The sequence below is a fragment of the Heteronotia binoei genome, chromosome 5, assembly GCF_032191835.1.
Source record: "Heteronotia binoei isolate CCM8104 ecotype False Entrance Well chromosome 5, APGP_CSIRO_Hbin_v1, whole genome shotgun sequence".
Taxonomy (NCBI): Eukaryota; Metazoa; Chordata; class Lepidosauria; order Squamata; family Gekkonidae; genus Heteronotia; species Heteronotia binoei.
Genome location: NC_083227.1, coordinates 141880459 through 141908389, shown reverse-complemented (window position 1 = coordinate 141908389; position 27931 = coordinate 141880459). Strand labels below are relative to the sequence as shown.

The 27931-nt window shown below is 45.6% G+C and overlaps 1 protein-coding gene across 2 annotated transcripts in view; it reads right to left on the bottom strand.

The window, feature by feature from the left end:
- The window catches only part of ARHGAP26 (Rho GTPase activating protein 26), a 537491-nt gene that overhangs the window by 125123 nt on the left and 384437 nt on the right, over positions 1-27931 (bottom strand). For both annotated transcript variants that reach the window (XM_060240533.1, XM_060240534.1), the window contains exons 18-19: positions 19109-19268; positions 7525-7663 (exon numbers count right to left, since the gene is read on the bottom strand). In XM_060240533.1, coding sequence (XP_060096516.1) covers positions 7525-7663; positions 19109-19268 — 299 coding nt within the window. The remainder of the gene's footprint in view (positions 1-7524; positions 7664-19108; positions 19269-27931) is intronic.

The window sequence follows — 27931 nt, the reverse complement described above, 5'->3', positions numbered from 1 at the left end:
CCCAAATAGCAATGAAAGATAAAGGGATATGGAACTATCCTAAATGCTTGCTCTCCCTGTCAAGGCAGGAAATAAACTGGAGGAAGAGGAAGTTTTTAAGATTCCTGCCTCCCTGACTGGACGGTGGGAAACACCCCAAGATGTCCTCCGCCTCTTAGGGAGAATGGCCACAGTCTGACCTTCCATAAGCAGTCTGAAAGAACAAATGGCCAGCTGAATAGCTGTGAGCTCCAGTAAGTTGATGTGATGGCTAGCAAGTTGGGGGCCATGGGCCTCCACTGCATAAATTGTCCAGATGGGCCCCCCAACCTCACAGGGAGGTGTCTGTCGTTATTGTAACTGAGGGGGGTGAGAGGTGGAAGGGTGCTCCCTGACAAAAATTGTCCTTTAGCTTCCACAAAGTCAGGGAATGAAGGACAACTGGTGGGATGAGTACAAGCTTGGCTTGCGAGTCTAGAATGGGGCTCCAGTGCCTGAGGAACCAAGGCTGTAGGGTACTCTTCCTTAGCTTTGCAACTAGAAGAATGCTTGTCGTGGCTGCCATCAGCCCCAACAGATGCTGAATCTGAAAGGTCGTCCCTTGACCCTTCACCTGCAATTGACCAACTAGGGATATGATGTCTAGCGCCCTGCTGTCTGGTAGAAATGCTAGGTGAACTGAGGTGTCCAACACCGCTCCAATAAACTGAACATGTCTGGAGGGGATCAGATGAGACTTCTTTGCATTCACCTGCAGGCCGAGGTCATTCAGCAAGGTGAGTGTAGTGTCTAAATGATTCAGCAGGCGCGGTTTGGAGTTGCCGACTATCAGCCAGTTGCCAATATAGGGAAAGAGAATTATTCCTTGTAACCAAAGACAGGCTACCACCACTACCATAATCTTTGTAAAAACCCTGGGAGCCACTGAAAGGCCGAATGGAAGGGCTTTGTATTGGAAATGATCCCTGCCAATAGTGAAATGAAGGAATTCCCTGTGTCTGGGAAGGATAGTGATGTGAAAATAAGCATCTTTCAAGTCCAAAGTGGCCATCCAATTCCCTTTGTTGATCAGAGGTAGGATGCTCTGCAGGGTAAGCATTCGAAATTTTTGGTAGGTGATGAATTCGTTCAGGTCCCTTAAGTCCATGGGACATCTTTCTTGGGGACTGTGAAGTATTGGGAATAGAACTCTTGTCCTTTAAGGTGGTCCAGGACCGGTTCTATTGCTTGCTTGTCTTTGAGGTTTTGGACTTCCTTGATAAGAGCCTTCGAAGGATGGGTGATGACCAATTTGGAGTATGAAGGAATCCAAGCAAATTCTATCGCATACCACTCCTCTATGATGGATAAGACCCATTTGTCTGATGTAATCCTTCGCCACGCAGGTAGGAAGCTGAAAGGGCAGGTAGGGCCTAAGGAGGGGGAGGGGAAGGGTTGACCAGGGGACCAAAGTTAAAGACCCTGCTTATGGGTGTGATTGCCCTTGGGATTGGATTCAGATGCGGAGGTGGAGAACTTGGTCTTTGAACTGGTGGAGTAAGAAGTCCTACTCTCCTGTTGGCTGGGGGCGGGGGGGGGGGGGGGTTGCGGTTTCCAAGATGTATCCAGAGATTTTGTCTGGTAGGACTTCTTGGGCCATTGCTTAGCCCAAGTGCGAGGTCTATTAGAGCGAGATGGAAGTGGTACACCCAAATTCTGGGATGTCTTAATGCTCTTGTCCATCTTTTGCAGGACTGCATCGGTGGTGGAGCTGAAAAGTCCCTCACCCTCGAAGGGAAGGTCCTCGACCCAAGACATGGTGTCCAGACGAAGGGCTGTAGCTCTAAGCCAGGAGTGACACCTCAGGTTAACTGCGGATGTGTTTTGGCAGCCGTATCCACCATATGCTTGGAGGCTGCCAACTGCTGTCTAGCTAGGAGCAAGCCCTCCTTCTGTAGTTTCTTTGCTGGACTATATTTATCCTCTGGGATCAGGATCAAGAGGAGTGAAAGCTGCTCCCAGAGCGAGTACTAATATCTTGCCATATAGGCTGCATAGTTAGAAATTTTAACTCCTAAGGCACCTGCAGAGTAAAACCTCCTGCCAAAATTATCAGTTCTCTTGCCCTTCTTATCTAGTGGAGAAGAGTGTGTCTTTTTTTGCCTTGGACGAAGACGACACTACAACGGAATTGGGAAATGGGTGACTGAACAAGAATTCAGCACCCTGTTCTTGAATACAATACATGTGGTCCATTCTCTTAGAGGAATTAGGAGTAGAGGCAGGCTTGGACCAGGGCTCCTTCACCGCTTGAAGAATGACTTTGGTGACTGGAAGAGCCACGGCTGTAGATGTGTCTTTCTGCATGATGTCGAACACCATGTCATCAATGACTGGTTGGAGTTGTATTACAGGTGGTGAAAGAGCTTGAGCCATTCTTTTCACTAATTCCTCATATGACATCAGGTCCTCCAAGGGAGAAATTGGAAGGTCCTCGGCTGTCCTAGGATTTGGAGGAGTCTGTGTGACATTGGTCTGACTGATCCTCAGTCTCTCATTCAGATGCAGAGTGTGAAGATGGGTCGCTATCATCCAACTGCTCAGGTAAGTGTGGAGCATCAGGAATGGGGTCCGGGGATTTTTGCTTGCTTAGAGGTTTAGAGCGCTGCTTTTTAACAGTCTTCAGCACCAACATCGGGTCCGATGGCTCTGGCCAAGTTGGTGGCTAGTGACAGAAGGTTTGGGAGCGATGAGATGCCTCCAACCTTTGGTCCCAGTCCATCATGTATGGGGGATACCAAGGGTATGGCGACTGGTATGGGAAACCCCCAAACGGGTAATGCCATTGGTGAGTGTTCCAATTCGATGGTGGAAACGGACGGCAAAACATGCCCGGGGGCCTCTGGGCCTTTCTCTGGGGGTGGCACATGGGGAGCGATGGGTACCTCCCGGTCTTTTGGTAGCAGGGCGCTGCATCCTGAGGCTGAACCGGAATCACTGTCATCCTGGGAGGCTGGTTGGGAAGGAGGAGACTTCTGAGTTAGATCCATCTCCGGATCAGAGCCGGAGAGGGAGATCAGCTGCGTATCCTCTGGGCCCGAGGGGCTATGTGGTTGAACCGGCAAAGCTAGGAGCTTCTTCGGGGGCACCTCTGGAACGACCATCGGGTCCGACTTCCTCTTAGACAGAGGAGAGGGGGTGCGCCTCTCCTGGTGTCTACATTTCTCATTCCGATGTTTTTTGAGCTCCTGTGAATGACCATCCTTCTCCCCTTTAGTTTTCTTAGCAGGGGTAGAGGGTTTGGAGCGAGATACCGAGCCCGCACATTTAGAGGGGCGGGCGGTATGAATTAGTGGTTGCATCGGTTGATTCGCCATCGGCGTCAATGCTGAAGCCAATGTTGACAGTGCCGAAGCAGAGCCCGTTGTCACCAGAGTCACCATTTGTGGGGAAAGGGCCAACTTCAGGAGGGCTGCAGATAGCCTCGCTGCCCTGTTCTTTTTGGTCTGCTTGGAAGAGTGGTGGCAGGAGTCAAAGCGACGTCCCTTCCCGAGGCACAACAAGCAAAGAGAATGTCCGGAGGGGGGGGGATTTTGCTTCCGCAATTCAGGCAACGCTTAAAGAACCCCCAACGTCTATCCATAGGCTTCCGAAAAGAGGGGGAGGGGACCCCAAAGGGCAACTTGGAGCAAAAGTATCTAACAGAAACTAATTTTAATTTAAAAACAAACAAACAAGAAAATGAAGAACGAAGGGTGAAGAACCGGAAAAAATACGAAAGGGTAAGTACTGACCGGAGATGCACGGAGTGTGACTGATTGACGCAGCAGTCAAAAAGGAACTGGCAGAATCTCCGTGCCCGTTCCTTGAGCATGCGCACTGGGGCTATTGTGAATGCCCGTGGAGTGTGGGGCGCGAAACATCCTGGACTTTGGAAGTACCGATCAGGGATCGGCGCTGGTGCTTCATCCCAGGGGTGTGAAGCACAGAGATCACGAAGAAGATGTTAATGTTCTCATAGACTCCAAATATTTTGCCATTACCATTATGGCTCCTGTTAATTTTTCTATTAATTCTAAAATATGTGAATTTAGTTTATGATCTAACCATAGATTCATAACCAGGAGGATGCATTGTCTTTGTCCGGGCCTCACTGTCCCAGCCTCTCCTGGCGCCCTGGCAACCACCCCCATGGCCCGCCCCTCTTGCCATGCTCCGAAGGTACGGGGCCCGACTGAGAGCCAAGAGCCAGCTGCCTCATCCACTCAGAGCATGCCACCCCTTACTGGCCTTGCTGGCGATGGGTTCAGTGGGGCCCCAATGCTGGGGAGGAAGAAGTAGAGAGGGTGATAAACTGAGAGAGAGGGCACATGGAACCCTGCTCCACTGGAGGCGTCAGCTGAGTGAAGTTAACTCAACTACCCTCCGTTTCTGAGGCCACAAGCGCTCCCCTACCATCCCCAGAGCCATGGAGTCAGCACCCCCAGGGGAGCAGGAGGCAGATGGGCGCCACAGTCTTGAGCTTCATTATCAATTGCAATTCAGCAGTCTCTCTTTTTAATCTCCCTTTGAAATTCCTTTGCAAGAGCACCGCTACTCTTAGGTCATCAACTGAATGTTGTCGTTTCTAACGTCAGACTTCTGTCCATTTATTCTTTGCATCCTCCTGGAATGAATCTTCCTGGATGGAAGTGAGACCTAGGTTTCCTGTCTCATTACCAATGCTGGTATCTCCATGCTTACTATCCTCTGCATATCACACCTAATCCAATCAAGCCTGCTATTGCCATTCGACATCTGAAATCACCTTCATAAAATTTGTATCTCTTGTACCTCATGTTACATTTTATGGCATGCATGGCCCAGCCCAACAAAGTGACAGTTAAGTCACATCCTGCTCTTGCAACAAATGAGTTTGATGCCTCTGCCTTATAGGGTTGCTATAAGTTGAAGGCATTTCCCGCTACCACCACTGGTAGTCAGCAGTGTGGGTGAAAAATATTTTCTATCCCACATATGTAAATATAGTCTGTTGATCTACAGTTGTCAGACTGTTGTGTTGCAAATCAATCATAATTGATGGGCTAAATGTGGGATATGAAGCTAGGACAAACTTGAATGCTTGTACATTTGCCAACTTTATTTATTCAAATTTATATCAGAATTTTTTTCTGGCACATTCCTACAAGTCAAATTTACCTGGAAAACCCACATCTCTGCTGGTAATGAGGCTTGAGCCTCCTCCTCAGTAAAACTAAGAACTGGGCATGTGAAGGTGCCCTAATCTGAGCCAGACCAGTATTCCCCATTTTATGGATCTCTGGTCTTTCCAAATGTCTGAGATCCTAAGATCTGAATAAATTTGAGGTCCTTTCTGCATGTAAACTGTTTGCACAACCACTGAGCAAGAGCCCTTCCCCTTAAAACACAGTAAATCTAGAGTGGCATCAGCAGGAAATGAAAACAGTAGTGGTGAAACAAAAGGAATTGAATTGGTTGTGAAATTTTAAACATCTTTATGGCAATTGTTAAAAAGAAAGGACGTTTCAGTTCTTCAAAGCGGCACAAACAAGTCTGCAAATACAAAAATAATTTCTCTAAATGCTAAAAAAGAAGGAATCTTGGAATGGCAAAAACATCTAATGGGAGCTGTTTTAATTAGCCTATGTCTTGTCTTCTTGTTTCTTGCCATTCTTTAAAAAAGCCTTACCAGCTCTTCTAGGCTCTGTATCTTTGGAGCCCATTTTTCTGTTTTGCCACAACTTGCTAGCATGTGAATCTGACATCCTCTGGACATTTGTACTGACTACGGTAGACATGGGAGGGAAGAGTAATTTCTTCCACTCTGTTAACAGAACTGCAATGCTGGACACCACTGGATTTTTCTCTGTATAATTATTTCTTTAATTAATGGTCTATGGGACAGTAAGCTTGCAGCTTTCTGAGTAGTAAATCTTTGAAGGGACAATCTGATCAAAAGATGGTATGTGGAGTAATAGTTGGAAGGCATATAATATACAAGTCTTGCTGAAACTAAGTGGGTCTGGTCAGGTACTGGACTGGACACCTGCATATGCCACTCAAGTTCTATGGTGGAAGAATTTAAGTGAACAAAAATGTTTGACCACTGTCTTTTGTATGGCTCTCTGCTCATCTGTGTTTTTAAGCATAAAAATGGCTATGCTGACAATGTTAATTACTTTGATGCCAAGTTTTGACATTTCATTTGCTTTTTAAAATAGCTGTCTTTTCATCTGTTCTAGTTCTCAAGGCAGTCAAGAGAGCTGAATTAACCAAAGAATAGATCAGGGGTTGCCAAACTTGCTTATTGGAGAGCCAGTCTGGTGTAGTGGTTAAGTGTGCGGACTCTAATCTGGGAGAACCGGGTTTGATTCCCCACTCCTCCACTTGCACCTGCTAGCATGGCCTTGCGTCAGCCATAGCTATGGCAGAGGTTGTCCTTGAAAGGGCAGCTGCTGTGAGAGCCCTCTCCAGTCCCACCCACCTCACAAGGTGTCTGTTGTGTGGGAGGAAGGTAAAGGAGATTGTGAGCCGCTCTGAGACTCTTCGGAGTGGAGGATGGGATATAAATCCAATATCTTCTTCTTCTATTGTAAGAGCCATGTAGAACAAATGTCAGATGTTTGAGAGTCACAATACATGAATAAATATTACACATACATCTTGCACAGAAAGATAAAATACATATGTAAACAGTTTACAACATGGCCATGCTAGGAGTTTTTTTTAAATGATTGTGTTGTAAAAAACAGAATAGGGAATAGGGAATTATTTTTTTGCACCAGTAGGACAAGGGAACACACATGCACCATATAAATCACTGAACATCATTTGCATCATTATGCATCTGTCTTTGCCTTGATACTTACGCTTCTCATACATCTCCTACAAGAGCTATGAAACTAAGGAGGAACCCTATGCAGCCCTCTTTAATTCCATCCCTCCTTCTGGTGGCCTCCTTGGACTCTCTCTCCCCACTCAAGGTGACTAAGCATCCTCTGTGGTGGTGGAGAAGAGCCTGAAAGCCTGCCTATTTCTCCCTCTTCCCCTGCGTCACACATGGCAGAAATAGTTGCCTATCTATGGGTCAGCAGCACGTGGAGGCTGGCTGAGGCTGGCTGAGGTTCCAATGCTAAGCATGCTTACTCAAGACTAAGCCTGAATTAGGTTCCTCCTCGACCTCCTCGACCTCTGGTAGCTACACAAGCCACGAGCCACAGTTTGGCCATCCCTGAAATAGGTGAAATTTACCAGTACAAGGAAGTGACATCGGTGTAAACTACTACTACTTCACCTTTGGCAAAGTATTTGTCTGTAGGGAGGAATTAGGAAGAAATGGAGCATGGCTAGTTAGATCAATTGTTTTAAATGTTGAGGGAACAGAGAGAGACTGGAATATTTTACATCCTTCATGCTCTGCTCCTCTGAACTTGCATCTCTCTTAATGACATTAATCATCTGAGAACTGAGCCCCTGGGCCACTGTAAAATAATGTGGTATAATATCACTACAAAATGTACTAAAAGAGAGGATTAAGATACTTACGCTTCTCATTAGGTTGCACTGTGTGGAAGAGTGTTAAAGGCCTTTCGCTGCATGAAGGAGGCTTTGAATCTGTACTCCTCTTTCGAGACAAAAGCAGCTGTGAATTTGACTGCTGTGTGTCTGGAACTGTGTTAAATACCTTTAAAAAAGAAGAAGAGGGGCTTGAAAAACCACTGTCAGGTATGCCAAAGTTACTGTATGCTTTAAAATGCAAAACACCCAAATATCATGAGGTGACTGTTCATCATGGAAGAATGTGTGTTAAGTATAGCTGTTCTCAATGATGGCTGCAAAGATCCAAAATCTTTAAAATATTTAGGACCGTAAATAAAGGGAACCTCTGTTTTTAGTCAGCGTAACTGAAGATACTATCTCTAATTTGGAAGCTAGTCAAAGAACACCATAAGCTCCTCAAAAGTTATTAATTTTTTCTGATTACATAGACAGTTTAATGGCCTGAATACCTGACACTTTGGCAATGAATACCAAGTTGTTCCAGGAAGATTGAAGCTGCAATTTCTTTGCTAAGATCCACAGCACATGAATGCTAATCTTAAAATGCATAGATTCATATTGAGGGCACATATTGATTCATCAGAGATTTATTGGAGGCAAGCTTAAGGTTAATCAATGACTTCACTGAATTAATGTTATTCTAAACCACTCATCTTCCTTCATTCATTGTACAGAGAGAATCGTTTTTCCTAAAGCTTAAATTAGAACTAGGAATTAAGCTAAAATAATACAACTATTCATTGCTGAAGTGCTGATACTTCCAAATTTGCAGATCAGTTGGGTGTAGTGGTTCAGTGAGTGGACTCTTACCTGGGAGAACTGGGTTTGATTCCCCACTCCTCCACTTTCAGCTGCTGGAATGGCCTTGGGTTAGCCATAGCTATCCCGGAGTTGTCCTTGAAAGGGCAGCTGCTGTGAGAGCCCTCTCAGCCCCACCCACCTCACAGGGTGTCTGTTGTGGGAGGAGAAGATATATATAAAAAGATAAAGGTAGCCTCCTGTGCAAGCACCAGTCGTTTCTGACTCTGGGGTGACATTGCTTTCACAATGTTTTCATGGCAGACTTTTTACAGGGTGGTTTGCCATTGCCTTCCCCAGTCCCCCCCCTCCAGCAAGCTGGGTACTCATTTTACCAACCTCGGAAGGATGAAAGGCTGAGTCAACCTGGAGCCGGCTACCTGAACCAGCTTCCGCTGGGATCGAACTCAGCTTGTGAACAGAGGGCTCTGACTGCAGTTTTAGCACTCTGTGCCACGGGGAGAAAATATAGGAGATTGTAAACCGCTCTGAGTCTCTAATTCAGAGAAAAGGGCAGGGTATAAATCTGCAGTCTTCTTCAAATGGGGAGGAAGGTGTAAGAACAATGCTTATTCTTCCTTTCCCCCCTTTGGCATCTCAATTTACATCAAAGTAATTCAAATCACTGCCACATCTTCCCTACACTGAGTTGCCTGTCTTGGAAAAGGAGAACAGCTTGAGACTGATATGTCAGTATTAAGTAGCACCATGGTAAGTTATAAGGGTGATTTGACCAGATTCATAGTACTACAACATGATTAAGCAAAAATGAATGCTTAGTTTGCTAAAGAGTATTCTGATCTGCAAAGTTACATGTTTCAACAGAGACTTTTCAACTCAGATAATGAATCAGGTTACCGATCTCATCCTAAAATAACATGCAGTGTACAGGTAATGACAAGAGACGCACCCAGAAGGTTAATTATTGGTAAGAAATCCAAGCCAGTCCCTTTCCACAGATGTGCAGCTAAGTTGCCAACTGTAGAAATTTTGGCATCCTGTGGCTTAAACTGTGCCATCTTCATCTCAATAAGTGTAGAACAAACAACGTGAATTCCAATTCCTTTGTTCAGCAGGAATCGGCTATGGTACTTCTCTGGACAACTGCTTTTAGATGGACACCAAGGTCTACAGAATCCTGTCATCTCTAACTTTCTTTAGGAATTACCCTTGTATAGAGAGAAGATGCATTATCTCCAACTGTATAACAGGAAGACAGACTTAAAGCTAATAAATTATGCAAAACACGTGTAGCACTCTAAAGTGTTAGCTTTTGGCATTCTAATTCTGGCAGATGGAATCAGGGGAAATATACAGAAATTCATGCACAAACCCATTCTGAGCATTCCTCCAAACTAGTTAATGCAGAATCGTTTATTACCTTTTCTCCATGGTTTTATTCTTCTGGATATTATTGGTGATCTTAGTAAAAATAACTGAAGCCCGTGTGAACTTTCTATTCACGCCTAATCAAACTAGAAACATTCAGTGCCACACTTCTCCTTCCCAGTGAAAGGAGGACAATCACTGAATTTGCTCAGAAGAAATAGAGCTACAGTGCTAAACTAGAAATGACTCAAATCAACTGCATTTTCCTACTGAATAGACTACAACAAAGCCAGCTTAACATTCAAAGGCTACACCATTTTGTGTAACTCTCCTTATGATCTCCTTGCTTTTACAATACAATCCTGAAGGGGGAGTGTGAAAGTACACTAGGAGCTGACTATGGGCGTTTTCGCACTGACCTTAATCGGTAGCGACGCCCCTCTTCACCGCGCAGGATCTGCGCGGACTTCGCACTAATTGCCGCGGAGCACCCGGAAGAGCCGGAAAGTCCTGCGGCTTTTGTGGCGTAAATGGAAACTGGTTTTTGGCGGTTTCCGTTTGCGCCACAAAAGCCGCGGGACTTTCTGGCTCTTCCGGGTGCTCCGCGGCAATTAGTGCGAAATCCGCGCAGATCCTGCGCGGTGAAGAGGGGCGTCGCTACCGATTAAGGTGAGTGCGAAAACGCCCTATGTGGTATGTCGGCATATGCTGGTGGAGTACCCTGGCTGAGTGCTGGTGTGACAATACAGTGGAGCAAAGCCAGCGCACGCCACTGGCAGGGAAAGGGGCAACTCAGGGTACGGCAGGAGTTAGTTGGCTCCCGAAGATGCCCAAGCCCAGCAATGCAGCCCATTGGCACCTCTACAATGGAAATAGCCAAATACATCTCTCCAGGTGCAACCCTCTCCAAAAGACCCAAGAGAATACAGATGCCAGTTACAGCCATACCCAATCACTGCTTTCCCCAGCAGCAGCCAGCCCCCCCCCCAAAAAAAATCACAACCCCCTCAGTACTACATAAACCCCAGCCAGAAAACCTCATAGTATAGTAGTTCAGTAGATAAGGTCCACATCACAGGACTCTGTCTCAAAAGTATGCAGTTGGTTCACTTAGAGCCACAGCATTATACTTTAGTGTGGTGGAGAGAGGACACTTAGCACTGCTGAGGGAGCACTTAGCACTAACATAACACTCAATGGGGAGAGCAAAATCTATGCTTTGTGGTTAATATATCTTATTTCAGAATCCTGACTGGTCCCATGTCTTTGGAGGCTCAATCTACCCACCTTCCCCATTCTCCCCAATAATGCTGACTCTCACACCCAAGGCTCAAAGTAAATGCTTATGGGGACAACTTGAGCCAGGCCTACTTGGCATCACACCCCATGTCATAAACTGGAGCATACTCTTATGGAATTGCACTTGTGAGCAGTCTTTGCAGTGGAGGACGGTAAGTAGTGGGGTGCCACAGGGCTCAGTACTGGGTCCATGCTCTTTAACTTGTTCATTAGTGATCTAGAGTTGGGAGTAAGCAGTGAAGTGGCCAAGTTTGCAGATGACACTAAATTGTTCAGGGTGGTGAGAACCAGAGAGGATTGTGAGGCACTCCAAAGGGATCTGTTGAGGCTGGGTGACTGGGTGTCAGCGTGGCAGATGAGGTACAATGTGGCCAAGTGCAAAGTAATGCACATTGGGGCCAAGAATCCCAGCTACAAATACAAGTTGATGGGTTGTGAACTGGCAGAGACTGACCAAGAGGGAGATCTTGGGGTCGTGGTAGATAACTCACTGAAAATGTCAAGACAGTGTGCGATTGCAATAAAAAAGGCCAACGCCATGCTGGGAATTATTAGGAAGGGAATTGAAAACAAATCAGCCAGTATCATAATGCCCCTGTATAAATTAATGGTGTGGTCTCATTTGGAATACTGTGTACAATTCTGGTCACCACACCTCAAAAAGGAAATTATAGCATTGGAAAAAGTGCAGAAAAGGGCAACTAGAATGATTAAAGGTTTGGAACACTTTCCCTATGAAGAAAGGTTAAAGCGCTTGGGGCTCTTTAGCTTGGAGAAACGTTGACTGCGGGGTGACATGATAGAGGTTTACAAGATTATGCATGGGATGGAGAAAGTAGAGAAGGAAGTACTTTTCTCCCTTTCTCACAATACAAGAACACGTGGGCATTCAATGACATTGCTGAGCAGTCAGTACTTCTTCATCCAAAGGGTGATGTGGAATTCATGTGGAATTCACTGCCACAGGAGGTGGTGGCGGCTGCAAGCATAGACAGCTTTAAGGGGGACTGGATAGGACTTCCGTTTTTGTCATGGAGGATTGAGGTGCTTCTCAGCAGTGGAGCAGTTCAGAGCCTCTGTTCTGAGCAGAGAAGGCGATCCCAACGCCTGCTACCTTCTTCTCCCAGGCAGGTAAAAGCCCAAAACATGCATGTTAAATTTCCATGACCTTCTAGTACTAGTAGTTTTGTGTTTAATAATGTCATCCATTCCTTAATCAACACCAAGCATACTGCATCATGATACGGCCTTTAATCAGAAAGTTGGAAACCTCCCCTTTCTTTTGCATCAATCAAAATTTCCATTTTAATTCTTGGTTTTTTCCCAGCCCATACAAATTCTGAGATTTTCCTTTGCCATCTGCTAAATTGTTTATTATTTTTCACTATTGGAATTGTTTGAAATAGGAACATAATTCTTGGTAAGACATTCATTTTAATTGCGGAAATTCTGCCCAGTAAAGACAAATTCAACTTGTTCCTTTTTATCAAATCTCCATCAATCTTACGCCAAAGCTTCTCATAATTGTCTTTATACAAATCAATCTTTTTATTGTGATTTCCACACCTAAATATTTTACTTTAGAAGTAACTTCACATTCTGTTAAATTTTGTAGTTCTTTCTGTTTACTCTTTGACGTATTTTAACACAATATTTTCGATTTTTCTTTGTTTATGTAAAAACCTGCCAGTTCTCCATACTCTTGTATCTTACAAAGCAGCAGTGGTGTTACATGAGTGGGATTTTCATTTATAAACATTACATCATCTGCAAACCTCTATTTCCTTATCTTCTTGAATTTGCATAAGCAAAACCTCTAAAGTCATTATAAATATCAATGGAGATAGAGGGCAACCTTGTCTTGTTCCTTTACTAATTGTCATCTTTTCCGTCGTCTGCATTTATACATTTATTCCGTCGTCTTGCTTGTTGTTCAGTATATATTGCCTTTACCATTCTTATAAAATCTTCTCCCAGTCTCATTTTTTCCATCACTGCAAACATAAAATCCCATTGCATATTATCAAATGCTTTCTCTGCATCTGCAAAAAATAATACTACCTCTTTTTCTGGGTGTTTCTTGTAATATTCAATAATATCTACCACTGTTCTGATATTATCTCTAATTTGCCTCCTGGGAAGAAATCCTGCTTGTTCTTCTTTAATAACATCGTTCAAATGCTGTTTAAGGCATTCTGCTAAAATTCTAGCATATATTTTATAGTCATTATTAAGTAGTAAAACTGGTCTATAGTTTATTACGTTCGTGGCGTCTCTGTCTTCATTCGGTATCAACGAAATTACTGCTTCTTTCCATGTGTTAGGTATTTTCCCATCTGTTCTTATAATATTCATCAATTTCTGAAATTTTGGTGATAGTGCCTCCACAAGCACTTTATAAAATTTTGCCGTAAAACCATCTGGACCGGGTGCTTTCCCTAATTTCATTGAATTGCCACCTCTACTTCTCCTCTTTCAATTGGTTGATTTAATACCTTCTCCATAGTTTCTGTTAAGGGGTTTACTTTGATTTTCTGTAAATATACTTCAATTTTTCCTTTATCCACCTTTTGACCTTTAAACAACTTGGCATAATATTTGTAAAATTCTCTTTTAATTCCTTCCTGGTCAACAATATCCTTACCTCCCGATACTATTTTGTTAATAATTTTATTCTCCCTTTTTTTCTTCATTTGCGAGGCCAAATATTTTTCAGGTTTATTCACTCCTTCAAAAGATTTCTGTTGAAGTCTTTTTAAATTCCATTCCACTTTTTTGTTTAACAAATGTCTCAATTGACTTTGTAATATTGTAATCTCCCTTATAATTTTCTTTTTCTCAGATCTCTTTTTAAACTCCTTCTCCTTTTTTACAATCTCTTTCTGAATATCCACCATTAGCTTGTCCTTGGATCTTTTATCTTTATTGTTCAATGTAATTAAAATACCCGTCATTACCGCTTTATATGCATCCCACACAGTTTGAAATTGAATGCCCTCTTTTTCATTTATTTGAAAGAAAGACTTGGTCTCCTTTTCCAGAGACACCACTACTTCCTTTTTCTGTAGCAAATCTTCATTTATTCGCCATCTTAGAGTCTTTTTCACGGGTTTTGTAGAGTCTTTTTCACGGGTTTCTACTTTAGGAAGAATCTCTATTTTTTTCATTATAAGTCCAAGATTTTTTGTACTCCATAACATATCAATTCTTGAGAAAGAATTATGCCTTGCTGAAAAGAAAGTATAATCACGTTCTTTAGGGTTAAATTCCCTCCATATATCTTCCAGACTTTCTTGTTTTACTAACTCAAAAAATGACTTTGGTCATTATTTTTTTCCCCAGATCTGTCCAGAATATTTTTAACTGTTCCATTAAAATCCTGCATTAGCATAATGGAAATGTTTTTAGTTGGCATGCATATATGTGTTATGCGAAAAGTAAGATGGATGGGTTTTTCACACATCACTATATAAGAAGCAATTTGTTAACTACATGGCTAAAATATAAAAGATATGATGAAAGGAAACCACTTTGGATTGTGCCAACAGAAGTAATAAAATTATATTCTGATATCAATGAAGATAAATGGTTATCATACAAACAATTGTTAAAAATACATGGAGGGAAGGTGGAATTAAAATCGGCTGAAGAATTACAATATAAATATAACTGGTTTCATTTGCAACAGATTAAGAGTTTGCTTGAATAGGACATTAAAAATGATGGAATAAGACAAGAACAAACAGAACTGGAGAGAATGATGTTTGGTGATAACGAAAAATTGATTTCAAGAATTTATAAACTATTGTTGAAATGGTCTACGGAAGATGAAGTAGTCAAATCTCAAATGATAAAATGGGTGATAAATAGAAATAAGGAAATACAGAGGGAGTCATGGGAGTACTTATGGAAGAACTCTATGAAGATATCGACATGTTATAACATTAAAGAAAACTATTTCAAAATGTTATATAGGTGGTATATGACACCTAAGAAACTGGCAAAAATGAACAATCAGGTGTCGGACAGATGTTGGAAATGTAAAAAACATGAAGGATCTTTCTACCATGTGTGGTGGACTTGTGAAAAGGCAAAACAATTTTGGCAAATGATTCAGCAAGGGATCTCAAAAATTTTGGGTTATAATATTAAGGTGGCACCAGACATCTTTTTGTTGGGATTACAAATGGAAAAAATTCCGAAACAAGATAGAACGATAATTTGGTACATGCTTTCAGCTGCAAGGACACTATATGCGCAGATGTGGAAGCAGGATAAAATACCAGAAAAGTGGGACTGGACTTTAAAAGTTATGCATCGGAGTGAAATGGACAAGCTTAAAAGAATCTTAAAAGAAAATGATCTAGAGAAGTTTAAAAATGAATGGGGAAAACTTATATATACACACACACACACATATTGGCCACTGTGTGACACAGAGTGTTGGACTGGATGGGCCATTGGCCTGATCCAACATGGCTTCTCCTATGCGAGAATTCTCTCTGAAGTGGGAGGTGGAATAAAAATGCTGGAACTCCCATACTGGGCTGTTAGTATATTCCTTTTCCAGGCACCCCTCCGTCCAGATGGGGAACACGGTACAACTGTGGGTTGGGATGCCTGGCAGCCACCCAATTGTGCCGGGTGGATTAGTGGAACAAGCAACCATGGGACTTATTGCCTTGCAGGATTGTAGTCCTATTCAGCAACAGCAGATGGAATAGTTGCAGAGCACTTCCTCATGAGATCTGCATCATTTGAATGGCTACAGTATATGCCTCAAGTATATGCCTCGTGTGGACCTCCACACAGGGGTGGAACTGCAAACCCAGAGGGGTCCCACAAGTATGGCTAAAGTGGTCACAGTATCAGCATTGTTCTTCATTACTGCAGCCATGCCTGTAAGACCTTTTCAAGGCTGCCCCTTCACACATTTCAGAGTGTGAGCTCTGACTTGGGGATGGCCATTTTGGGATCACTACTGTTGGTCTTTCTGTTGCCACTGGACTTCTTCTTTGTTCAACTGCAACACATGGCAAGGTCCAGTGGCACCTTGATGGCTGACTCCACATATTGGTCTTCCTTTCCCTGGCACACACTGGCTGATGTGTGCAGCTTGCATGAGGAACAAGTTGATGAGTGGTCCAAAGGTGCATGTGGCTGCTATAGCATGGGGAGACTAGGATCCCTGGCAAAATGATAGCTCTCCAGGACAGTCCATCAGCTGTACCATCCCATTCTCCCTTTTGTGGTTTGCAGGGGAAAATCGTCAGCTCCAAGGCTTTTACCTGTCTCTAACCATCTCCATGTGTGGGAACAGAATCAGGAGGCTTGGCCATGCTATCCCAGTGCCTTCCCACTGAGCCATGCCTGTCTATGCAATGGTCTCCGCCTGGTGCCATCTGCCTGGTGGTGAACTCACGGCTACAGCCTGTTAGCATGCTTCCTTTGGACCTTTTGATCCTCCTCTTGGTCCTTTGATTAGGTTGCTAGTTGTGAATGTGGAGGCTGTGGGTTTGGGCCTGGCCTCCCTCTCTCTCTCTCTCTTTTTGGTATTTCTTCTTCAGTTTTCATGACAGAGGTTTGTGTGGCTCCTGTCTGCCACATGGATACCTATTGTCATGAGACCTGACGAGGAGGAGCTGGAAGGGTTAACAGACCTAGAAGAGTTGCCAGCCAGTTCCTCAGCTGAACAAACAGCAGCTGGCCCATCAATCACTCTCCAGGCACCAGTGTCAGCTGTTGACGATCAATCTCCTCCAAGTTCTCCTCCTCCCATCTCAAGAGTTCAAAGCAGGCTCTGGAAAGAACTTTCAGAGTGAAGACATGAGGCACGCCGATGCTTCAGATCTCTCAGCCCTGAATTCTAGCAGAGTCACTGCCACCCAGGGAGCAGGCTCCCATATAGTTCCCACCCAGGACCTGGTAACCTTGTGGAAGCAACAAGTCTATTCTCTGGCTTGCATCCACACTCCTTCCTGATTCTGGCCTGCTTGATTTCCTTGGCACCCTGACCTTTTGGCTTTTGGACACTGACTTCTGATTCCGGTTTGTGATTCTGCATTGGTGACTTGGCTCCTGCTTGACTTCCTGGACTTTGACCTTGGACAGGCTCCTGCCTGCCTGCACCCTGAGAACGTGACACCCATCCTCTATAGGCTTGAGGGGTGCTTGGGACATTTGCCTCCATTGGGGTTGGACTGTTGCTGCGTCTTTCCTCCCTGTCTGCTGGCTCTCCTTGGGTGTGATGGTGGTAATTAATGTGGCACTGAGAGTTAGTGGGTTGGTGGGTGGTGACTGGCTGCACCTGTGTATGCCACTCACAGGGGTGTCATCAGCTGCAGTTTTTTTTTAATTGGTGGATATTCCTGGAGTTGCTATGGACTCCAATGAACTTGCTATGCCATCTATGCCTTGGGGAAGGATGTGTATAGTTTATTTCTCTTCACAGCATGTCTTCAGGGAATGGACCAGTGGCACCACTTTTGCACTGGGCCATCATCATTGCAGCAGCCCTCAGGACTGTGCTATTAGTCACTGATACAAACCTTCCAAAAGCAACCTAGTAAGGCTTAGGTGAGTTTGGTGTATTTCATGCCTATGTTTGCATATTAACTTAAACTTATTCAGATTAAGTCATGCTGTAAAACAGAGGCACAATACATTAATTAGGACCACCAGTGACTTTCAACCAGATCGTTTACCACTTTTACTATTTCCTCCCTCACATTTGTAAAAAGTGAATCTATGTCAAGATAGCAATGCACAGTTGTTTAGTTTGTGTTTAGTATCTTGCAGAATTGGTGCTGTTCTTTAAAGTGACTGTTCCATATCTCACATTTTTTTCCAAAAAAAGGGTAGATCACCCTAAAACTGACACAGACCATCTCGGAGATCAGTTGCCAATAATTACCCTTAGAAAGAGCAACAGCATTTAACAAAATGAAATCCGTGAAAGAAAAAAAGAGTGCCCACATAACACAGCATATGGTACGCTAAAGGCTGAAAGTGAAGATAAGTACATGACAGATGTAGTACATGAAGTGTCATCCAATGATTGATTCTTTAAAAATAAAACAGAAACATTATCCAGCCATGAAAGATAGCACAGTCCACTATTTTCCATAGCAAAATCGCTCTTATGATTATTTACAAATGTTTAAAATATAGGTGGGCTTCTTCCTTTTCCACCTAATATCTCACTTAAGTTACAACTCCCACCAGTTATTTTTCAGTCATTATTTCCTAAAAGTTCTGAATCAGGGGTGGCCAAACTTGCTTAATGTAAAAGCCATATAGAATAAACATCAGATGTTTGAGAGCCACAAGACATGAATGTCAGATACTTGAGAGCTGCAAGACAGGAAGGAAGGAAGGCAAGCGGGCAAACAGATGGGGAAAGGAGAGGTGGAAAGAAAGCAACTTTAACTTTGAAAGCATTCTCCAAGCCGCTGGCTGGCTTGGCTTGCAGAAGTGATTTAAAGAGAGAAATGCCTTCTCCAAGTTCACTGATGGGGGTAGTGGGGGCTTCGAGAGCCACACAATATGTGTGAAAGAACCACATGTGGCTCCGGAGCCACAGTTTGGCCACCCCTGCTATTAATGAAAAGCAAGTTCCCAATTACTATTTTAATTGGATTTTTAACGCCATGAGCAGAATATGACCAGAGACAACAGAAGGATTCTTTCTGAATGTACAGAACAATGCAAAAATCAAAACTGAAAACAAAAATCCTCAGAGCTGTTCCTCACATAGAAAAGACAACTGGAAAAACATACCATAAAGGTAAATGGGATCAGATTTTTTAAAAAGGCACAGATCAGGACAATTGTGCACAAAATAGGAATTTTGTGCAGTGACAAGATAGATTTCTTCAGGATGGAGAATAGCTTACATTTTAGGTATTTACACGTTTCACTGACAAACTATCAAGGTATACATACCCTGAAATATTTAACACTGCAATATAAATTAAAGTTAGACACATGATATCAGGATGAGTGCCAGTTTCTCTCCATTTTGCCCTTTTTTTCCTTCAGCAAGTGTATGAAGAAAGCCAGTTGGATAACATGCACTGGGTTCCAAAGCATTTGTAAACAGCAGGTTACGAAAAGGAGAAGAATCAGCACATGGAGAAGTTACCTTTTCATGGTTTTCTATTAAGATTTCAACCACAATGTTTTGGAACTTGATGTCCATAATCGCAGCAACTGTTTCTTCTTGTGGCCGCATTAACGTTGGTCCAAAAACAACACCCAGATTTGCGACAGTCATTAGATTTTGTTTGTGGTTCTTAGCGACACTGTAAGGAAGGAAAGGAAAAGAGGCTATTAAACAGGCACCAAACGCTCAGTCAGTAGCTTTTATTTGTCATTGACGAAAATCTCAGACTAGTTTGTGTGTTTTTTTATTCCTGCAAAGCTCAGCTGTGTGGAACAGGAGGGTTAAAAGGCACATCAGCTATGTAAGTTTCTCAAGAAGCTAAATATTAAAAGCCAACCTTTTCCATACTATTATTTAGATGTTGAAAACTAATAATCAAACAAAAAACATACTTAGGGAGAAGTTTCTATGTACTGACCTGCTTGCATTCTAGTTTAAGTCAGAGAATTTCTAAAATTAATTTCAGAATTGGTGAATGAGCAGTTTGCTGTAGTTTTCAGCCCTGTCTCTTTTGTTTTCCTAAAATTTACTGATGTTCCCAGGCACAGATGCAAACTGATTAAAACACCATGTGAAAATAAACTTCACAGCAATCTAGGGTGGCCATAATGTCTGAAGGCCAGCCAGGGACACCTTGGGGGGGGAAAGGCAGGAGTGCGCGCGCGCGAAGCGCGCGCACCGCCGGAAACAGGAAGTGACGTCACTTCCGGCGACGTCACTTCCGGCGACGTCATGCCACCGCCGGAAACAGGAAGTGACATCACTTCCTGTGACATCATTTCCCCCGCGCCACCTGCCGGAAACGGGAAGTGACATCACTTCCTGTGACATCATTTCCCCCGCGCCACCTGCCGGAAGCAGGAAGTGACATCACTTCCTGTGACATCATTTCCCCCAAATGGCATCATTTCCCCCAAATGCCACTGCCGGAAACAGGAAGTGACTTCACAGCACTTCCTGTGACGTCCCCAAAAATCCCCCAAATATCACCGCCGGAAACAATTTTGTTCTCAAATCCTGTATATACTTCATCAGTATATGGGATAAGGCACTTTCTCAACTGTGCTGCATAATGCAGCCTATTTATTTTGTCCTGTTGGCTCTGTTGGCTCTATCTGCGCCACCTTCATCACTTTCGGGGTGTGGATCCCCCAGTGGGGTGGGCTCCCGACTCCCTCCGCCGGCTGTTTCTGATAGCCCTGCGCCCCCTCTTTCATTTGATATGTGTCCCGTGCGGGTGCCACCCTCCTGCCGGGAGATGCCGCAAAATGAGCCCCCTTGAGGCTTATGGCGGCAGGGCTCGGGGGAAGCAAGCTAGACTGCTGTTCTTTTGAGGGGTTATAGAGTGTTTCGAGCCCCTCCCTGTGGTATTGGTCCCATCGTCGTGGGACCCAGGGGGCCGGCGCAGCAGCCTGCCGAAGCAGCCTGTCACTAATAACACAGGTCGAGATGCGGAAGTGACTGACAGGCTGCTTCAGCGGGCCGCTGCGCCGGCCCCCTGGGTCCCACAACGAAAGTGATGAAGGTGGCGCAGATAGAGCCAACAGAGCCAACAGGACAAAATAAATAGGCTGCATTATGCAGCACAGTTGAGAAAGTGCCTTATCCCATATACTGATGAAGTAAATACAGGATCTGAGAACAAAATTGCACCAGAAGACACAAACACAAAGCTCCCTTACACTGAATCAGTGCTTGGGTCCACCAAAGTCAGTATTGTCCACTCCAGTCACAAACACAAAGCTCCCTTACACTGAATCAGTGCTTGGGTCCACCAAAGTCAGTATTGTCACATAAGAACATAACAGAAGCCCTGTTGGATCAGGCCAGTGGCCCATCCAGTCCAACACTCTGCGTCACATAAGAACATAAGAGAAGCCCTGTTGGATCAGGCCAGTGGCCCATCCAGTCCAACACTCTGCGTCACATAAGAACATAAGAGAAGCCCTGTTGGATCAGGCCAGTGGCCCATCCAGTCCAACACTCTGCGTCACATAAGAACATAACAGAAGCCCTGTTGGATCAGGCCAGTGGCCCATCCAGTCCAACACTCTGCGTCACATAAGAACATAACAGAAGCCCTGTTGGATCAGGCCAGTGGCCCATCCAGTCCAACACTCTGCGTCACATAAGAACATAACAGAAGCCCTGTTGGATCAGGCCAGTGGCCCATCCAGTCCAACACTCTGTGTCACATAAGAGAAGCCCTGTTGCATCAGGCCAGTGGCCCCTCCAGTCCAACACTCTGCGCCACATAAGAACATAAGGAGGGAAGGAAGGGAGGAGGGAATGGAAGGGAAGGGAAGGGAAGGGAAGGGAAGGGAAGGGAAGGGAAGGGAAGGGAAGGGAAGGGAAGGGAAGGGAGGAAGGAAGGAAGGAAGGAAGGAAGGAAGGAAGGAAGGAAGGAAGGAAGGAAGGAAGGAAGGAAGGAAGGAAGGAAGGAAGGAAGGAAGGAAGGAAGGAAGGAAGGAAGGAAGGAAGGAAGGGAAGGGAGGGAAGGAAGGAAGAAAGAAAGGAAGGGAGGGAGGAGGGAGGGGAGGAGGGAGGGAAGGAAGGGAGGAGGGAAGGGAGGAGGGAAGGGAAGGGAAGGGAGGAGGGAAGGGAGGAGGGAAGGGAAGGGAAGGGAGAAGGAAGGAAGGAAGGAAGGAAGGAAGGAAGGAAGGAAGGAAGGAAGGAAGGAAGGAGGAGGGAGGGAGGGAAGGAAGAAAGAAAGGAAGGAAGGGAGGAGGGAGGGAGGGAAGGAAGGAAGGGAAGGGAGGGAGGGAAGGAAGGGAGGGAAGGAAGGGAGGAAGAAAGGAAAGAAGGGAAGAGGGAGGGAAGAAAGGAAGGCCGCCCCCCCCCGCTTTCGGCCCCCTTACCTGCGGTGGCGGTCGGCGGCGAGTCGGGCGGCGGCGGCGGGTCGGGCGGCGGCGGCGGGTCGGGCGGCGGCGGCGGGGTCGGGCGGCGGCGGCGAGTCCAGCGGCGGGGGGCGGCGGCGAGGCCAGGGAGGCGTCGGAGAGGCCTTCCTTGGCCGGCGCTGGCCCGGGAAGGCCTTCCAGAGGCTCTGGAAGGCCTTCCCGGACCAGCGCCGGGTGCTCCGCGGCCTCCCCGCGGCCTCCGCTGGTCGCTGGGGGCCTTCCAGACACTCTGGAAGGCCCCCAGCGACCAGCGGAGGCCGCGGGGAGGCCTTCGCTGGCCGGCGCTGGTCCGGGAAGGCCTTCCAGAGGCTCTGGAAGGCCTTCCCGGACCAGCGCCGGGTGCTCCGCGGCCTCCGCTGGTCGCTGGGGGCCTTCCAGACACTCTGGAAGGCCCCCAGCGACCAGCGGAGGCCGCGGGGAGGCCTTCGCTGGCCGGCGCTGGCCCGGGAAGGCCTTCCAGAGGCTCTGGAAGGCCTTCCCGGACCAGCGCCGGGTGCTCCGCGGCCTCCCCGCGGCCTCCGCTGGTCGCTGGGGGCCTTCCAGACACTCTGGAAGGCCCCCAGCGACCAGCGGAGGCCGCGGGGAGGCCTTCGCTGGCCGGCGCTGGTCCGGGAAGGCCTTCCAGAGGATCTGGAAGGCCTTCCTGGACCAGCGCCGGGTGCTCCGCGGCCTCCCCGCGGCCTCCGCTGGTCGCTGGGGGCCTTCCAGACACTCTGGAAGGCCCCCAGCGACCAGCGGAGGCCGCGGGGAGGCCTTCGCTGGCCGGCGCTGGCCCGGGAAGGCCTTCCAGAGGCTCTGGAAGGCCTTCCCGGACCAGCGCCGGGTGCTCCGCGGCCTCCCCGCGGCCTCCGCTGGTCGCTGGGGGCCTTCCAGACACTCTGGAAGGCCCCCAGCGACCAGCGGAGGCCGCGGGGAGGCCTTCGCTGGCCGGCGCTGGCCCGGGAAGGCCTTCCAGAGGCTCTGGAAGGCCTTCCCGGACCAGCGCCGGGTGCTCCGCGGCCTCCCCGCGGCCTCCGCTGGTCGCTGGGGGCCTTCCAGACACTCTGGAAGGCCCCCAGCGACCAGCGGAGGCCGCGGGGAGGCCTTCGCTGGCCGGCGCTGGCCCGGGAAGGCCTTCCAGAGGCTCTGGAAGGCCTTCCCGGACCAGCGCCGGGTGCTCCGCGGCCTCCCCGCGGCCTCCGCTGGTCGCTGAGGGCCTTCCAGACACTCTGGAAGGCCCCCAGCGACCAGCGGAGGCCGCGGGGAGGCCTTCGCTGGCCGGCGCTGGCCCGGGAAGGCCTTCCAGAGGCTCTGGAAGGCCTTCCCGGACCAGCGCCGGGTGCTCCGCGGCCTCCCCGCGGCCTCCGCTGGTCGCTGGGGGCCTTCCAGACACTCTGGAAGGCCCCCAGCGACCAGCGGAGGCCGCGGAGAGGCCTCCCCCACCGCTGCCGGCCCCCGCGCGCGGGCGGGGAAGGCGGGGAGTGAGGGAGGGAGCGTCCCTGCGCGTGCGCAGGGGCCCTGCGCAGGCGCAGGGACGCTCCCTCCCTCACTCCCCGCCTTCCCCGCCCGCGCCCGCGGCCCACCGGCTCCTGGGCTGCCTAAACCGGGACCTTTAATGGTCCCGGTATAGGCAGCCCGGGATCCGGGATTGGGTGGCCAGATCCGGGAATGTCCCGGGAGACCGGGACGGTCTGGCCACCCTACAGCAATCACATCAGGAATCCTGTTTTTGAGCTGCAATTTAATTGTATACATGCGTGCTCATATCCATCAGTAAATGGCAAAGAAAAAAAATAAGGTGAACTGAAAATTGTGGCAAACTGCATTTGAACAGCAATCTGATAAAGTCAGGCAATTTTAAAGAAAAAGGAAGAATGAGACTTTGGTAACTCACTGGTACAGCTCTGCAAATATAACCAGGCAGGGCTTTTTTTGAGCAGGAATGCACAGGAACGCAGCTCCGGCAGGCTTGGAATCAGGGGATGTGGCCTAATATGCAAAATGACTTCATGCTGGGCTTTTTCTACAAAAAAGCCCTGCATGCAAAACAATGGTGATGTCAGGGGTGTGTGACCTAATATGCAAATGAGTTCATGGTGGGCTTTTCAACAAAAAAAGCCCTGTAACCAGGTAATTTAGAACATAATATCTGCAAAAAAAGAGGGAGGAATACATTTTCAAAACAGTAAGTACAAACGCATTTTTTTTAAAAAAAAATATTTGTTCAATACATGTAAACCTTCCTGCACTGCACCAGGAGGACCTGAGCATTATTTTTCCAATTGTTGTCACCTACCTATTGAATGTAAGCAACCTCCTTACTCCCCACAGATATACATCAGGAAGACACCATTGATATCAATTATTTAAATATCACTCACTTGATCAAGTTTCGGTTACACTGAAACAATTTTTGTAAGATAAGTTTATAAATGGCTGAATAGAAATTAGTATATTAGAAAATAACAACAGTTAAGTTGTTTGTATTCTACTAAAGCATTTTATTAACGCAAGAGAACATTTTGTACAGTCTTCTCACACAGTAATACTGTATCAGAAACTGCCTCAAAATGCTGTACATACAATCTCAAAAAGAAAAGTGGGATGTAAAAGTAATAATGGTAAAATTATATTAAGCAATGGTGCAAAATGTATGAACAACTGCTTTCCTCCTCTTTATTATGAACTATTGTACATCACTTACTTCTCAAATTCAACCTGTAATTATCTTCATGGGGATTCAATTAGCGAATATTTTGGTGTCATTATCTCTCTTTCTCACACACACAAAGACCAATATACCAAACAGCAGCTCTTCTTTTTTTACTACTAGGTCAACTTTCATAAATTACTGCCTCCGTTTAAAAGCCTCCAAGGAAGGAGAGCCCACCACCTCCCAAGGAGGCCTATACAATCCTGGGGAAGGGAAAAGATTAAACATATAGGTTGGACTTCAGGAAACCAAATTTTGACAAATTTTGTGTAGAATCCCATGACCAGAAATACTTAAAGAGAATGAAATTCAAGAGGGTGGGAGTTTCTTAAAAGCAACATATTGAAGGCGCAGTGACAAATGATACTTAGGAGAAGGAAAAATGGGAGTAACCTAAAGAAACCAAGGTGGAAAGGCCCTCTTATCTTCTATAAAGTGGCTGGATATTGATGTATAGAAAAATAGCCCACAATAAAATACTCCACCGTATGTTACTACTATGCCTGTTATTACCACTGTGTCAAGATTAAAATCAGTGAGTTCAATCAGATTTATCAATCTAAGCATCTGATTTAAAAGCTAAAAGAAGATAGTATTGTATTATCCTATTTTATTGACTTAAATGGGGTCTCCTTTTTCTCCTGGCTGAGCCTTATTTCAGCTGGATCCATTCATTCCCAGAGGGGAGAAAAAGGTTGGATATCATTTCCAGGAGAAGCGCTTGCCAAGCCTGAAACAAATATTCAGCTTCAGTGTAGTCTGAATCCCCTGCATACTGTGTATGGATGCTGGACTAAATATCTGCAGCTTTAAATTATTCACATATGGTATTATGATTTCCCCTTTGCTTTATGATTTAAATATAAGGCAAGATGGCACATGACTTTTAAGGGGAGGGCACATTGCTGAGGGTTCACAAGCTGTGTCCAGTGTATGAGTCACCTCAGGGTAAAAAGGTAAAGCGACTTTTCTGTTCTAAAAATACATGTCTTAATTTGGCCAGCACATACAATTTCGTAGACTCTGCTCAGAGGCATTCTACATCAATCAGAATACTGAAAGCAACAGAAGGCTGCATTGAATACTCCAGTCAAAATCTATTTCCTAACTGTTACATCAGAAGATGTGTTGGATTGGCATAAAAATAATACTTCAAGAGGTGATATTTCCCATTTTCAGCAGGGAATCCAGACTTGGGTTAAAAACACTATGTTAGGATTTAAAAAGCTAAGATAAATTTGTTTAATGCCCCTGAAGAGATGGTATGGCCATTTCCACAGAGATTACTTGCCTCATTTTTGATGCTGAGAAGTTGATCTTTTCCTGCATCCCCAACATCAGTGTGGTACATGTGTAAACCTCCCCTCCCCACCACACACCTAGGTTTCCTGTGCTTTTTCTTCCATTATTTCATAAAGCTCTTTTGTTGTGAAGTTTGTGAAAATACTGCAGCAAAGCAAGGAACCACACAGATGAGAAGGTTCAGATTTTCTAGTCCCATACATATAGCAGTCATTTTCCCTGGCCCTATCCCTGTGGTGGCCATCTGCCCCATCCAATCAATGGGGTACTTTTAAAATCCGAATCTGAAGATAATTATAATGTTATAACAATACATAAGGTTCTCTGAATTCCCACCTTTCATTGTTTTAAATAGTCTCTAGTCTCTTTAGTTGTGGAAATATAAGGGAAATGCATATATGTGCAATGAAAGGGGCTATAGGCTAGCTTTTTTTAAAAAATGACTTCAGCTGAAAATTCAGCAAAACTGGTACATGAATTGTTATACTATTCCATTGTGGCACAGAGAAGAGGACAGCTGCTCTCAGGGGACTGGGGCAGAGAAACGATGGTGAAACTTGCTATGTGGAAGCTCCATTTCCAGCTCATTGAATCAGAAGCTGCAACATAAATGGAGAAACTGAACAAGCCCATCCCCATGCAGAAACACCTATGGCTTACAGACTATAGACCCAGGAGTGTCAAATGTCCAGACCGCAGGCCAGAACTGGCATACCAAGGGCTTCACTCATGCCCATGGCTCTTTTCTCCCCCTCCTGTCCTTACCCTTTGAAGCTCAGAGGCTGCTGAAGTTCCCAGCTCCTTCTGCCTTGTCTTTGACAGCTGCAGCAAGCTCTTCTGGGCTTGCAAAGCTGCAAAGAAAATGTGGAATGGATTTTCCATTAAGGCCTCTGAACCCAGATAGATAGTCTATCTGGCCCCAGAGACCTTAATGGAAAATCCATTGCACGTTTTTCCTGCAACTTTGCCTGTGCTGCAATGCATTTCAGTGAAGTGAAGCTCAGTTTCACTTTCCAGTGTTCCTATGGCCAGATGAAGCTGTTGCTTCCTGAAGTTGTATCCTTGCAAATAATGGATTGATGCTTTGAGCCAGCTTGTCTCTGCTGAATGGACCTGAGAACTGGTGCCTAGTGAGTGCTCTAACCTGGAAACCCACAGCCAAAGGGGGATATTACACTGGAGAGCCATTGCCAATCAGAGTAGACCCAGGGGGGGAGGGGGAAGAAGCTTGCAATGCCTAGCCATTTCATGTTTTCCTAAGCTCAGAGCATTTTATATTTTTAGTTTCTGCTGTGATCCTTGTGTTTTTTTCCTGTTCTTTCATTTTAAAAATTCCACTGCCAAATCCCACTATTTCCCCACCTTTCCATTTTAAACAAAATATTGCAGGAGTTTTAAGCATGTTTGTGTTTTAAGTTAAAAATAATATCTTTAATTGTGTTTATCTGTGTCCTTTATAATGTTTAGATCTCCACTGTCTGGCATTACATTTTGTGATATACATGACCCAGCCCCACAAAGTCCTATTTATGTCAGATCCACCCTCATAACAAATGAGTTCAACACCCCTGCCATAGACTGTATGGTTTCATATCTGTTCATAAAGCAAATGACCAATGCGGCGCAGCAGTTAGCATACTACTTCAGGAATATCCAGGTTCAAATTCTCATTCAGCCATGAAGCTTACTGAATACCAGTCATATTCTCTCAGATTCACCTATCCTCACAAGGTTTGTTATGAAGATAGAAGGGAAGGGAGAACCATGTACCCCAACTTTGAGCTCCTTATAGAAAAGGCAGAACAAAGAAAGGTGATACATAGTAAGAGGCCTAAATGTCAATAAAATGGAGCTTGCATTGTTTGAAGCTTCCACAGGAATATTTGCATAAGGCATAGCAGTTGGCTTCCT